This window comes from Gracilinanus agilis, chromosome 5 (genome assembly GCF_016433145.1).
Source record: "Gracilinanus agilis isolate LMUSP501 chromosome 5, AgileGrace, whole genome shotgun sequence".
Taxonomy (NCBI): Eukaryota; Metazoa; Chordata; class Mammalia; order Didelphimorphia; family Didelphidae; genus Gracilinanus; species Gracilinanus agilis.
The window spans coordinates 196,740,365-196,752,754 of NC_058134.1; the positions used below are offsets into that span (position 1 = coordinate 196,740,365).

Consider the following 12,390-nt stretch of genomic DNA (forward strand, 5'->3'; position numbering starts at 1 on the left):
AAGGAAGGAAGGAAGGAAAGAAGGAAGGAAGGAAGGAAGGAAGGAAGGAAGGAAGGAAGGAAGGAAGGAAGGAAGGAAGGAAGGAAGGGGAAAAGACCCCCATAAATATCTATCTCTGTCTATCTATCTATCTATCTACATATATATATATATATATATATAAAGCCAAGCACTTTTCCTTCCATCCCATATGGCATGCCACCTTGGTCTTGCCTATTGAAATCCCTCTCCCCTGCCCAGATCACAATATTCTGTCCTTCCATTTCTCTTTTCCTTGCTTCTCCTAAACCTATTTTTTTATTAAATAAATTTATTTTTATTTATTCAAAAAACCTTCATAAATATCCATTCTGACTCCAACAGTTCTTTCCTGCAAGTGGAAACCATTCTTTGTCATAAATCCTTCAGAATAGTCCTGGTAGATCAGATCCTTTCTAATTTCTAGCCATTCCATCAATACTCCATATTATAGGGTTCCAGTTATAAACAGATCATGAAAGTATAAAAAATGCATTCAATAGCTGACTCTTATGAACAATATGCTCATGTACCAGACTTATGGATATATTTCTAATATTTCAAATAATTGATTTCTGGATATTTGAATTGGGACTCAAATCTTGTGGTATTCTTACCATTCACCACACCTGCAGTCCAAAAGTCAAATGAACCTCTGGGCTGGCCCAGCTGGCTTCAACATTGTCTTTGCCTCCATCTCTTTCATCTTGTTGCCATTTACCAAAATGATATTAAATTTTCCAACACCATGTCACATGTTTGATTAACTATCTCTCATTCCCCATTCCTTGGAACTTCAATAAAAACTGTATTCACCTATAATTTGCTCTCTTATACCTTCAGAGGAGCAACCAACAGGCTGAAAGTTATGATCAAGATTCCCAAGTCTTTGTGCCTCTCTTTACCCTCTTTATGTCTTTTCCCTATCTTAATCTTTAAATCTTCTACCCATATTTCCCTCAGTCCTCAATTTCCCTTTCAGGTGGTCAACCCACATTAGAATATTTTATAACTGGGGGCAGCTGGGTAGCTCAGTGGATTGAAAGCCAGGCCTAGAGATGGGAGGTCCTAGGTTCAAATCTGGCCTCAGACACTTCCCAGCTGTGTGACCCTGGGCAAGTCACTTGACTCCCATTGCCTACCCTTACCATTCTTCTGCCTTGGAGCCAATACACAGTATTGACTCCAAGATGGAAGGTAAGGGTTTAAAAATAATAATAATAATATTTTGTAACTGCTGATCAACTACAATAGTCTTGGTTCTTATTATTCATTCATGAATTACAGTATGTTTGAGCTGCAATGGACCTCCCAGACCATCTTATACAGCCCCATACATAGGAAAATATAATCTCAGCCATCCAGATTCTGCTGAAAGACCTCTGGTGAGGAAGACCCCACTCCCTTCAATTTCACTTTTGGACAGCTCCCACTCTTCTCCATATCAGGCTAATTTGACAAATCTGATTCATCTAAATTAATAACAAAATGTTGAACAGCTCAGGACAAAAGTTAATCCCTGGGGCACACCACTGGAGACTTTCTTCCATGTTGACAGCTGTCCATTTATGATGATGGGTGCAGTTATTCAATCAGTCCCAGATTCTCCTAACTGTAAGTCATCTTAGGTTATTTCTTTAAACTCCTTTTTAAGATTCTCTAAGGAAGGGAATTTCACATACTCTTTCAGTCTTTGAGCCCTGTCTATTATAGTTTTCAGTAAGAAATAGACATCTAGAGGCAGCAGCCTATACAGTTAATAGAGCACTGGCTAGAATTCAGGAAGATCTGAATTCAAATCCAGTTTCAGACACTGCATGACCTTGGGCAAATCACTTAATCCTTGATTGCCTTATGTTTTCTCAACTGTAAAATGGGGATAATATTAATATCAACTTCCCAGGATTGTTATGAGGATCAAATGAGTGAATAATTGTAAAGTGTTTAGTACAGTGTCTGGCACATAGTAGATGCTATAAAAAGGTTAGCTACTATTATCAACATCAGCTTTATATATAACCTAAATTCCTTTTGCTGTTAGTTCTCAGTGAACCACTTTTAAGTGATATAAAAAGTCATTGTTCCCCATCCTCCAGGGAATTTACAACCCTTTATATACTCAATAGACCTCCCTCACTCAACCTGCCTCTCAGTTCATTTGTCACAGTTACTCTGTGCTTCCCAAAACCAGTTTCCTATCCTTCCTTATTTTAATTATTCTCTCAAGGATCTATCTGCTCTGTCATCTATTTCTCAGTCCTTACCCATTCTATTACATTGGCCATTTCATTGCATTCCATGGCAACCATCCTAGTCAGGTCCTCATCACTATTTCTCTGTACTATGCCAATTATTTCCTAATCTGATTCCCTATCATAATTCTTCCCTCCACCTCCCCAAAGTGATCCTCAAGATAGCTGCCAAAGTGATATTCCTCAAACACAAATCTGACTATGACACTTCTGCTTGAGAACCTTCAGTGGTTCCTTATGAGACTTTCTTTATACCAGAGATTCCTGTTGAATTGCAAGTTAGATTTGATGATCTCCAAGTTCCTCAAAATTCTTAGATTCTGTAAGACTCAAAAAGAAACTAAGAGAGGAACTTAGTTAGAGCATCAGAGGTTTGAAGGAGAATGAGATCAAAAACAGGATAACCAGAGAGAGAAACAATAAACCAAAGATGGAACATGTGATTGAGAAAAGAGAAAGATAAACACAGAGAGAATACACACAGAACAGAGACTCAGACAGAGACAGAGACAGAGAGAGAGAGAAACACCAACAAAAGCTATGAAAGTGAGAGCCAGGAGACCAAAGGGGAGGAACAAGCTGTTAAGGAACAAGTGTTTTTCCCCAAAGAAGAGAGAGGGTACCAAGGGAAGAGATCCCCACCGGAGTTCTATGTTAATACCAAAAAGCAGACAAGTGGCTCACCCCAGGCTGTGTGCTTCTTATAGTCACAAAACTCTACACCATCGCGCTTTGGGTAGGACATATATGCACATCCACACTCCCGGATCATGCTTTCCTGGAAGCAGGAGTGGATACATACCTGGGGGAGAAAGGGAATGAATGCAGGGAGAAAAGAGCTAGATCATGGAGATGGACCAGACCCATCCCCTAGCAACAACCCCACTAGGACATCCCAAGGAGGAAGAGAGAAGAGGAAGGAAAGGGCACTACACCAAGTACTCTCCACCCTTCATAACAATCTGGGGAAAGGAAGGGTGGCTCTGGCTACTGAGTCTTGAACTAATCTAGAAGATGGGGGTGGGGATGAGGAGGAAGGGGGATACATAGACTTGAGACCTTACCTGCTGTGTATATTTGGAAAAGTAGATGTTCTCAACTTGGATTTCACTGCCATTCTTGGTACAATCCCCATAGTTACCCCCAAGTCGGTCCAGGGTTTCCTGTCCACATTACCCAAACACAGAAAGATAATTAGTCTTACCCCTCCCCAAAATCCTATTCTCCCTGGCTGAACCCTCAGGTTTACACTTAAATCTGTCAGTCTCCATAATCCCATGACAACTAACAAATTCACATGTCTTCCAGGAGTCATCCCAATATCTAGTTTCTTAGGCTTCTCAGGTCCTCCAAGGCCTTTCTTCCCTCTCAGCTGCCAAGAGCCAATAGTTTTACTATTTGCTACATCTAATCCTTAAAATGTCTCATAATCCCAGTTCCTAATCCCCAGGGTAGCCATGTCCCTGCTCCTCAAGATCCCTCACTCACAGTACTCATCCCTGAAGACCCCACATTCCTTATATTCACTCAGTAGGAACCCTGCACCCCAATTCCTATTCTCAATTTGTCCTTGAGATGAAATTCTCCCCTTCTCCTCCATGCTATGGCACCAAGAGTCATTGCTGAGAGTCTTCTCAGCCTTCTTGCTGCAATTCTTGCCCTTCATACCCATGAGACCCTTCCTCCCAATCCTTTCTATCCTCCTACCCTACACCCAGGGCTTTAGGCCTAGTGCCCATGCCTTTCTCATGCTGATAGATGTCTCCACGCCTGGCCGAAGGTTGAAGCCACCATCATCCATGAATGGTGGTTCATCTTGCCCATGCACCATCACCCTGGCCCCTGTCACTGTGGACAGCAGAGGAATGAAGTCATTTCGTTCTGTTCGTAGGGTCAGGGACAGACCTAGAAGGGTTGGTAAAGTAAGATGGAATTGAAGGAAATGAGAATTAAGGGGAAAGAAGTCATCTCATCCTCACGCTAATCTTTTCCAGCTCCCCAAAATTTAAGGGATTAAAGTCAGGAAGAACCGAGATCAAGAAAGTCATAGGATTTGTGAATCAGTAAAGACAATTAGAACCAGATTCCTATCTATTTTGCAATGAATTTGGGGGTATAACTCAAAGGAGAGAGAGAGATGGCTAAGATGGCCACCTCCAGAATGCACTGCATTTGCTTGGGAGCTATGAAATTGGAACTAAGGGTAGGAGAAAACAAGCAAACCTGGCACAATGGACTGGGAAAAGGGGGTAAGAAGTGAGGAAGATGTGAGGAATGAGAGCAGCTGAAAAGAAGAATTGATAGAAGGTCTAGAGAAGAGTCTGTTACCATTATTGATCCCAGGAGTAGAGGACATCCAGAGGTTGGAATTATTTTTGCCATTGAAGGTGTAACAATTTCCATATACAGGGTGATGAAACTGGGAGTAATTCCTTAATAGTGAGAAGAGAAAAAAAATTGTGTTAGGAGAGAAAGAGAGGAAACAGAAGAAAGGAAATGGGAGTTGGGTTGGGGACAAAAAGAACCCTTCACTTCTCTTTTTTCCCCTCTGGACTCCTATAGTACTTTCTATCTGAACCCCTCCTTGGTTATTTGACAACTCACAGTCATTTCAATTGAGTCAATTCACCATGCTGTGCACCAGGAAAACAAAGACAAATAATAAATGCTCCTCCCGCCCCATGAAAAAAAAGGGGCAGCTAAGTGGCTCAGGGGATAGAGGACCAGGCCTGAAAATGGTAAGTCCTGGGTTCAAATATGACCTCAGACACTTCCTAACTGTATTACCCTGAGCAAGTCACTTAACCCCAGTTGCCTAGCCCTTACCTCTCTTCTGCCTTGGAAGCTGATACTTAGTATGTATTCTAAGTTAGAAAGTAAGGGTGTAAATGGGAAAAAAAGCCTTGATCCCTACCTTCAAGGAGTTTGCAATCTAGCTGAGATAAAGATGTGTAGGGGCTGTCCTTTAAAAGATATGTGCCAGTGAGAGACAAAAAGTGGAATTTAGAAAGATCATTTCCAGCAACTCAACCTTTTGGCTGGTTAGTTCACTTTTCAAGCACACAGTATTATATAATCCTTCAGATTATAAGTACCCTGAGAGAAGGTACTCAGCACAGCCCATGCCTGCTCCCAAACCATTTTTTTGAATTAGAAAGGTTGAAGGAAAAACTGGAAGAGTCACATCAAGGAAAAGCAAAGAAGATCAGAGTCAAGGGCATTGACTAAATGGCCTCTGGTCATCCCCTCCCAGGAAGGAGCCTCTAAGCTCTGAGAGAAGGTTCTACAACAATCCAAGGTATCATTGTCATCAATAGCAATTCTCCAACTGGAAGAACCACCCCACCTCCCCTAGTCAGGCTATAGAGGTTGGCAGGGATGAAGGAGGCCCTACACAGACAAGGCTGCAGAGTCTACATACCTATTTGTCAATGATGTATAAACTTCAGAAGCAGGAAAACAGGGTTGTATGTTGGAAATAACTCTGGGTTGGGAATCAGTATACCTGGGTTCTGAGTCCTGATTCTACCACTAACTAGCTATGTGGCCTTGGAAAAGTCCTTTACCTTCTCTGGACCTAAATTCTCTCATGTGTAATATGAAAAAACTGGCCTACTTAATCTCCAAATTCTCTCTGAGTTCTAACTTATCCTAGAGTGAACTCATCTATTCCACATCCCTCTTTCCAGATTCTCCCAAATATCAGACTTAAAAGACAAGGCATAAATGAAATATAGGAAAGATGGAGTATATGATGGGGAGGAGAAACAGCAAGAGGAAGAAGCTTCAGAACTATTCAAGGTCAGAATAGAAGAGAAGGGTTAGAAACTGGGGAGAATTAGAGAAAGGCTGGGAGGTATGGACTGATCAAATCCCACGTGCTTGCCCACACCCTCCAGGTGGCTAAGTCTGTCCCTAAACAAACACCTGCTTAGAGTTAGAAAATAAAACATATGACTTGGAAAAATGGAAGGAATTAGGGAGAGAAGGGTGTCACGGGACAGTCTGGAGAGGGGCCAGAGCAGCTGAGACATTTACTGCCTTCTTATAAGACCTAGCAATTCAGTTTGACAGATGGCAGATGCTACCTTAGAAGAGTTCCCACTGGGGGATTTGGAAGGGGAGAAAGTGATCTTCTGAGGACCCCTCTATTGAAGGAGATTTGGGAGGAGGTTAAAATTAGTAGGAGCAGATCACAGAAGCTTCAGAGCTAGAAAGGAGCTCAGATGTCATCTAGTCAGTTCCCTACCTACAACATTCCTGGCAAGAGTAACTTCTCTTGGACTTCGGACAAAGAATGCTATCTACCTCTAGAGAAAGAACTTTTGGAGTTGGATGCAGATCAGAGCAAACTACCTTTCACATTAGCTTATTTATGGCTTTACTGGGGGGTTTTGCTTTTCTCTGAGTGTTCTCTTATAACAATGGCCAATACGAAAGGATGTTTTACATGGTAATACGTGTAGAATCCAGATCAAATCGCTTAGCATCTCCAAGAAGGGGGAGAAGAAAGGGAGGGAGGGAGACGATTTGGATCTTATAATTTCAGAAAACGTATGTTGAAAATTATTATTACATGTAATTGGAAAAATAAAATAATTTTGAATTAAAGAGAATGGCTTCTGTTTTAGGTCAGGATAAGAGTGGAACTAGGGAGGCCTGAACTAACAACAATTCCCCCCAACACCACCATCACACACACACACACACACACACACACACACACACACACCTTAGCCTAGACTATTGTGAGCAAAAAACCTGTTTCAGACCTGGAGAAATGTGAGCTACCTTTTCCCCAGGTGAAATGACCTGGGCCTTGGAGCAAAAATAATAAAAAATGGTTTTGACAGGAGCCAAGACCCCACCCAGGGAACATTTCTTATAGATTGCTCTTCGCCTCCTCATCTATTGCTTTTATTGCTCTAAACTGCCTTGACAACCACTTTTACCCTGGAATATTGGAATTAGGTTTTAATTTTTAAAAAGGTCATTGATTTGAGCTATCAGGCTCTGAGGGACCCACTGCGCCAGGGGCCAAACTGCAACCTGCTCTGCTTCTTCTTTTTTTTAAATCCATACTTTCCTTGGGGCAGCTCAGGAGATAGCCATGGCTAGAGATAGAAGATTCTGGGTTCAAATTTGACCTCAGACACTTGCCAGCTGTGTGACCCTGGACAAGCCATTTAACCCCCATTGCCCGGCCCTTACCTCTCTTCTGCCTTGGAGCCAATACACAGTGCTGGATCTAAGATGGAAGGTAAGGGTTTTATTTTGATTTTTTCAAGCTCTTACATTGACCTGAAAACCCTGGATCTTAATCTACAGAGCCACCTAGCAGCCCTGCTCTGCTTCTTTTTGAGTTCCTCAAGTAAGAGGGAGCTCTCACTACAGCCCAAGGGGATCACTTCATTTGGGCACAGCTGTAATTGTTAGGAAGTTCTTTTCACTGAACCAAAATCTACCTCTCTGAACCTCCTTTCCACTAGTCCTAGCTCTCTCCACTGAATCTAAGCAGAATGTTGTATCCCCTTTTCAAATATGTAAATCTTTCCAGTCGAAATCAATGGTCCCACTCTCCTCCAAAGTCCTTCCTCTCTTTGCAGTCCCATTTCCCTCAACTTGGACCATTTTAGCTCCATCATCTTCCTCTGGACGTATCCAGACTTACTTGTGAACTCCCATTGCTGGGGCTAAGGGAAAATGGCAGCTATGGTCCAGTCTGGCCAGGACCAGTTTACAACAGCTCAATCACCTTCTCCATTTGGAGGTTGTTTTCTTTTTAAGACAGATACTTCGTCAGCCTACCATATTTGGTCCTAATTTTTTACTTTGTTTTATTTTTAAACCCTTACCTTTTGTCTTAGGATCACTTCTAAGACAGAAGACCAACAAGGGCTAGGCAAATAGAATTAAGTGACTTGACTTGCTCAGGGTAAGAGAGCTAGGAAGTGTCTGAGGCCAGATTTGAACCTAAGACCTCCTCACTCCAGGTCTGGCTCTCCAATCTCTGAACCACCTCACTGCCCCCTTCCCAATTCTGAACTTAACATACTGTTCTTAATGTAATTTGGGAGGACATGGAGGGAAGGGGAAGGGGAGGAAAGGGACCAAACTAGACACAGAGCAGGTCTCCCACCCATCTATATCTCCTTGCCCACAAACTCTCCCTTTTTTAACCCCCTCAGAAATTGGGCAGCAGCTGGAACTTCTCTGGCACTTACATGTATTTGGGAAATAAGAATAACCTAGGAGCTGAATATATTCATCTTAAAGAATGAGTGGGAGAAGGGACAGCTAAGTGGCTGCCTAGAAATATAAGGTCCTGGGTTCAAATCTAGCCGTAGACATTTCCTAGCTAGGTGACACGGGAACACCACTTAACCCCCATTGTCTGGCCTTTACCACTCTTTTGCCTAGGAACCAATACACAGTATTGATTCTAAACAGAAGATAAGGGTTTAAAAAATAAAAAGAAGAAGAAGTGGGAAAGATACAAAGCATCCCATTTTTCACTTTATTTTCTTCATGAATGTTTTTATTGTATGTGTGATATGTGTCTTCTGTCACAGCATGGGAGATATGAAAATATGTATCACATGAAAGACCTGGTATAACCTTTATGAGATTATTAACACAGGTGGGGAGAAGGAGAGAGGGAGATTATCTAACTAGTAAAATAGTAGAAAACAATTATCAAAAAAGTTTTCAAAAATTAAAATAAAAAAAGAATGAGTAGGAGAAAGGATGAAAGATACCTGGGGAATTCTAATCTAATAAACAAACAGATTATTTTTTAAATAACCTAGGACATAATAACGTAATATAATATATTTCTATTTAAATATATATGATATATTATATGATATGATATGCTATAATATAACATAATATGCCATGCCATAACATGGCATGATATGATGTGATGTGATAGGGTATGATGTGATATGATAGGATATAATGTGATATGATAGGATATAATATAGTATAGTGCAATATAGTATTATAATATAGTGATATGATATCATAGCATATCATATACTGATGGACAGGCAAAAAAGAAAAAAGTCCAGATTTCTGGCAGAGAAACCCTTAAGATCCTCAAACATAAAACTCAAGCTCCAACCCTAATTCTCTATGGATTACCCTCTGCTGTCAGACAACCCAGCTCAGCTACAATCATAGGATTCAGACTTGAAAGGAATTTTTATAGAGGTGGAAACTGAGGCCCAGAGAAGTCATGTGATTGCTTAAAGTCATTCATTTAGTAAGAAGAAAAGCAAGAAAGCAAGCTTAGGCCCTCTTGACTCAAAATCTAACATACCTGCCACTGTAATTCCTACTAGGCAATACAAAGATTGGGGAAGCAGTGAGTTATCATGGCACCTCATGGCTGCTCAGAAAGAACTCAAGGGAAAAGGTCAGCCCCAAAGAAAAATGAAGAGAGTTAAATTGTGAGGGGAAAAGGGGGGAAGGAGGAGAAAGAAGTAGAAAGAGTGGGGTAACTCACCCCTGGTTGCAGGACACCTGGTTGAAGCGACAGGCAAAGATGAAATTACCCAATGCAGCCTCATCCAGGTCTTGGGAGTCCAGGTGAGCCAGGATGTTGATAAAATGAAAACGATACCACTCTCGGACAGCATCCACCCCCGAGGAATAGGTCTGGTAGAAGCAGTCTGATTTGTTCTTGTTACACTGAGACACGGATTCCAGAAAAGGGTTAGAAGAAGGGCAGAAGGGAGGCAGAAAAAAGAAAAAAAGAAAAAAAAAAGATGAGGCCCTCTCAAGGACCAGGTAGGCAGTCAGAGAGTCTGAGACATTAGTGTGCTAATTGAAGAGATCAAATAGTATGTGGTGGAAAGGGAAGAAAGGGAGAATAGAAAGAGAAAAGAGAAGCCAATGAGAGAAAATTCAGGCCAGAAAATGGGAGAATCAGATCTGTCTTGGTGGCAAGAAAAGAGAGCATTTCATAAGGACAACAGGACTCAGGAATGAGATTAGGGTATAGATGGAATAGAATAATAATAATTGCTATTTAATATATTTAATTGGTATTGTACTTTTTATTACTAAAAATATTTCCACTTTTATTAAATCACTTTAATTTTACAATAGCCATCTTAAATGGAACAGAGAAGAAATGGATTATTCTTCCTACTTACAAATCAGGAAGAGCCAAAGAGGTCTTGTATAAAGTAAGCTTGTTACTTTGCTCCCAATCTGAACCTAACTGTTCTGCTCAAATGGAGTCTTCAAGATGCCCAGGGTGGAGAAAATGGACACCCTTAATCTAGGGTTCTCTGGGAGAGAAGCTTTGCCTTGGGCTAGTCCCAAGGTCACACCAAAGTCACACTAGGGATTTTAAGAGGACCATAAGCTTAGATAATAAAAGTATTACATCTTTATTTCAATATATTTGGTCTCCTTTTAATCCTATTTTCATTGATGCAATTAAAAATATGATTCTGGGGGCAGCCAGGTAACTTAATGAATTGAAAACCAAGCCTAGAGATGGGAGATCCTGGGTTCAAATCTGACCTCAGAAACTTCCTAGCTCTGTGACTCTAGGGAAGGCACTTAACCCCCTTTGCTAGTCCTTACAGATTTTCTGCCTTGGAACCAATACACAATATTGATTCTAAGTTGTAAGGCAAGAGTTTTTTTTAAAATGATTCTAAGAAAGGCTTCACCAGACTGGCTTCCAAAGTTCCAGGATACCCAAAAAGTGAAGAGCCCCTACATTCAAGTATATTGTTTCTTTAAAGAATATTTTCCAAAGCAAATTTAAATCTACAACTCAAAGAGCCAAATGAGTATTTTACAAACTGTAACTATAACAGAAGTTATTTGCACAAGAAAAAACCACACAGATTTTCTTTTTTTAGCCAGTAATTGATAGGGTAAAAGGACCAGCAGAGAGGCCTCAGGATCTGAGAAATGAAGCTATTGATTGAAGGGTTCAGGAAGCCAAGAGAGCAGAGAGACAAGGAAGAAAAGGTCCTGTCACCAGACCAAAACCATCTGATACTAAGCTTAGAATAGATGAAACTGAGGGAGCAGACAGGAGATACAAGGAAACAGCACCAAGAAGCAGATAATCATAAGTAATAATTTTTGCAACTGGAGCAAGAAGCATGAGAGTAGATTGGAGATCCCCAAATAACACAAGACTGCTGCTGAGAAAACATGTGGGGATGGAGATTTCAGGGAGCTTACCGTGGTTATGGACATCTTGGGGAGAAAGGTGCTGGGACACTTAGAAGCCACTACTGGGAAGGCTATCACCAAAGGGAGGAAGATTGGGGGGGGGGGGTAGAGAGGGATGGGGGAACTGGATACAAACTCACCTGAGTTGCAGGAAACTCTTGTGGCTCCTATTAACTAATAATTCTTGCTAACAAAATACTAAGTTGTTCATTCCCACACTGCTATAGGATGGCAAAAATTGTCAGCACTCTCTAAATTCTGGTACCCTAGGACAAAGTCCTGCTCACCCTACCCTGTTACCACTCTGCCAATAATAGGGAAAGCTTATTCATTCTTCAAGGGCCATCTCAAATGTCTCTAATTTCTCTAATGGCACTAATTGTGTTCTATCTTATATAAATTATTTTGCATGTGTCTTGTATTCCTTTTTAGGAGTACAAATTAGTACAAATTATATTCTGCCTTGTATAAGCTATTCACTCATGCATTTTGGAATTATGCCCAGAGCATGAGAAAACTGTGTATACCCACTATTTCCCAAGGAGATCAAGGAAAACGGGAAAGTTCCAAATGTATGTTCCAAAATATTTATAGCAGCTTTCTTTGTGCTGGCAAAAAACTGGAAATTGAGGGGATGCCCATCAATTGGGGAATGACTAATCACATTGTGGCAAATGATTGTGATAGAAAACTACTACACCAGATGAAACAATGCGCAGATTAATTTCTTTAAACTTGGAAAGAAGACTGAGATAATGAAGAGTGATAAGAGTAAAAGCAAGAGAACTTTCTAAACAACTACAGATTTAATATTTGAAATATAACTTGTGAATGTTTCACTTCCAGCGAATGAACTGAAAAGGGAAACATGAAAGGCATAGGTAGACATATATATATATATATATATATATAT

General features: G+C 40.8%; 1 protein-coding gene across 2 annotated transcripts in view; it reads right to left on the minus strand.

Annotated features, from left to right (window-relative positions):
* The window catches only part of SCNN1A (sodium channel epithelial 1 subunit alpha), a 24,098-nt gene that overhangs the window by 3,331 nt on the left and 8,377 nt on the right, over nt 1-12,390 (minus strand). For both annotated transcript variants that reach the window (XM_044679754.1, XM_044679753.1), the window contains 5 exons: nt 9,781-9,965; nt 4,599-4,702; nt 4,012-4,175; nt 3,335-3,433; nt 2,955-3,072 (listed from right to left, as the gene is read on the minus strand). In XM_044679754.1, coding sequence (XP_044535689.1) covers nt 2,955-3,072; nt 3,335-3,433; nt 4,012-4,175; nt 4,599-4,702; nt 9,781-9,965 — 670 coding nt within the window. The remainder of the gene's footprint in view (nt 1-2,954; nt 3,073-3,334; nt 3,434-4,011; nt 4,176-4,598; nt 4,703-9,780; nt 9,966-12,390) is intronic.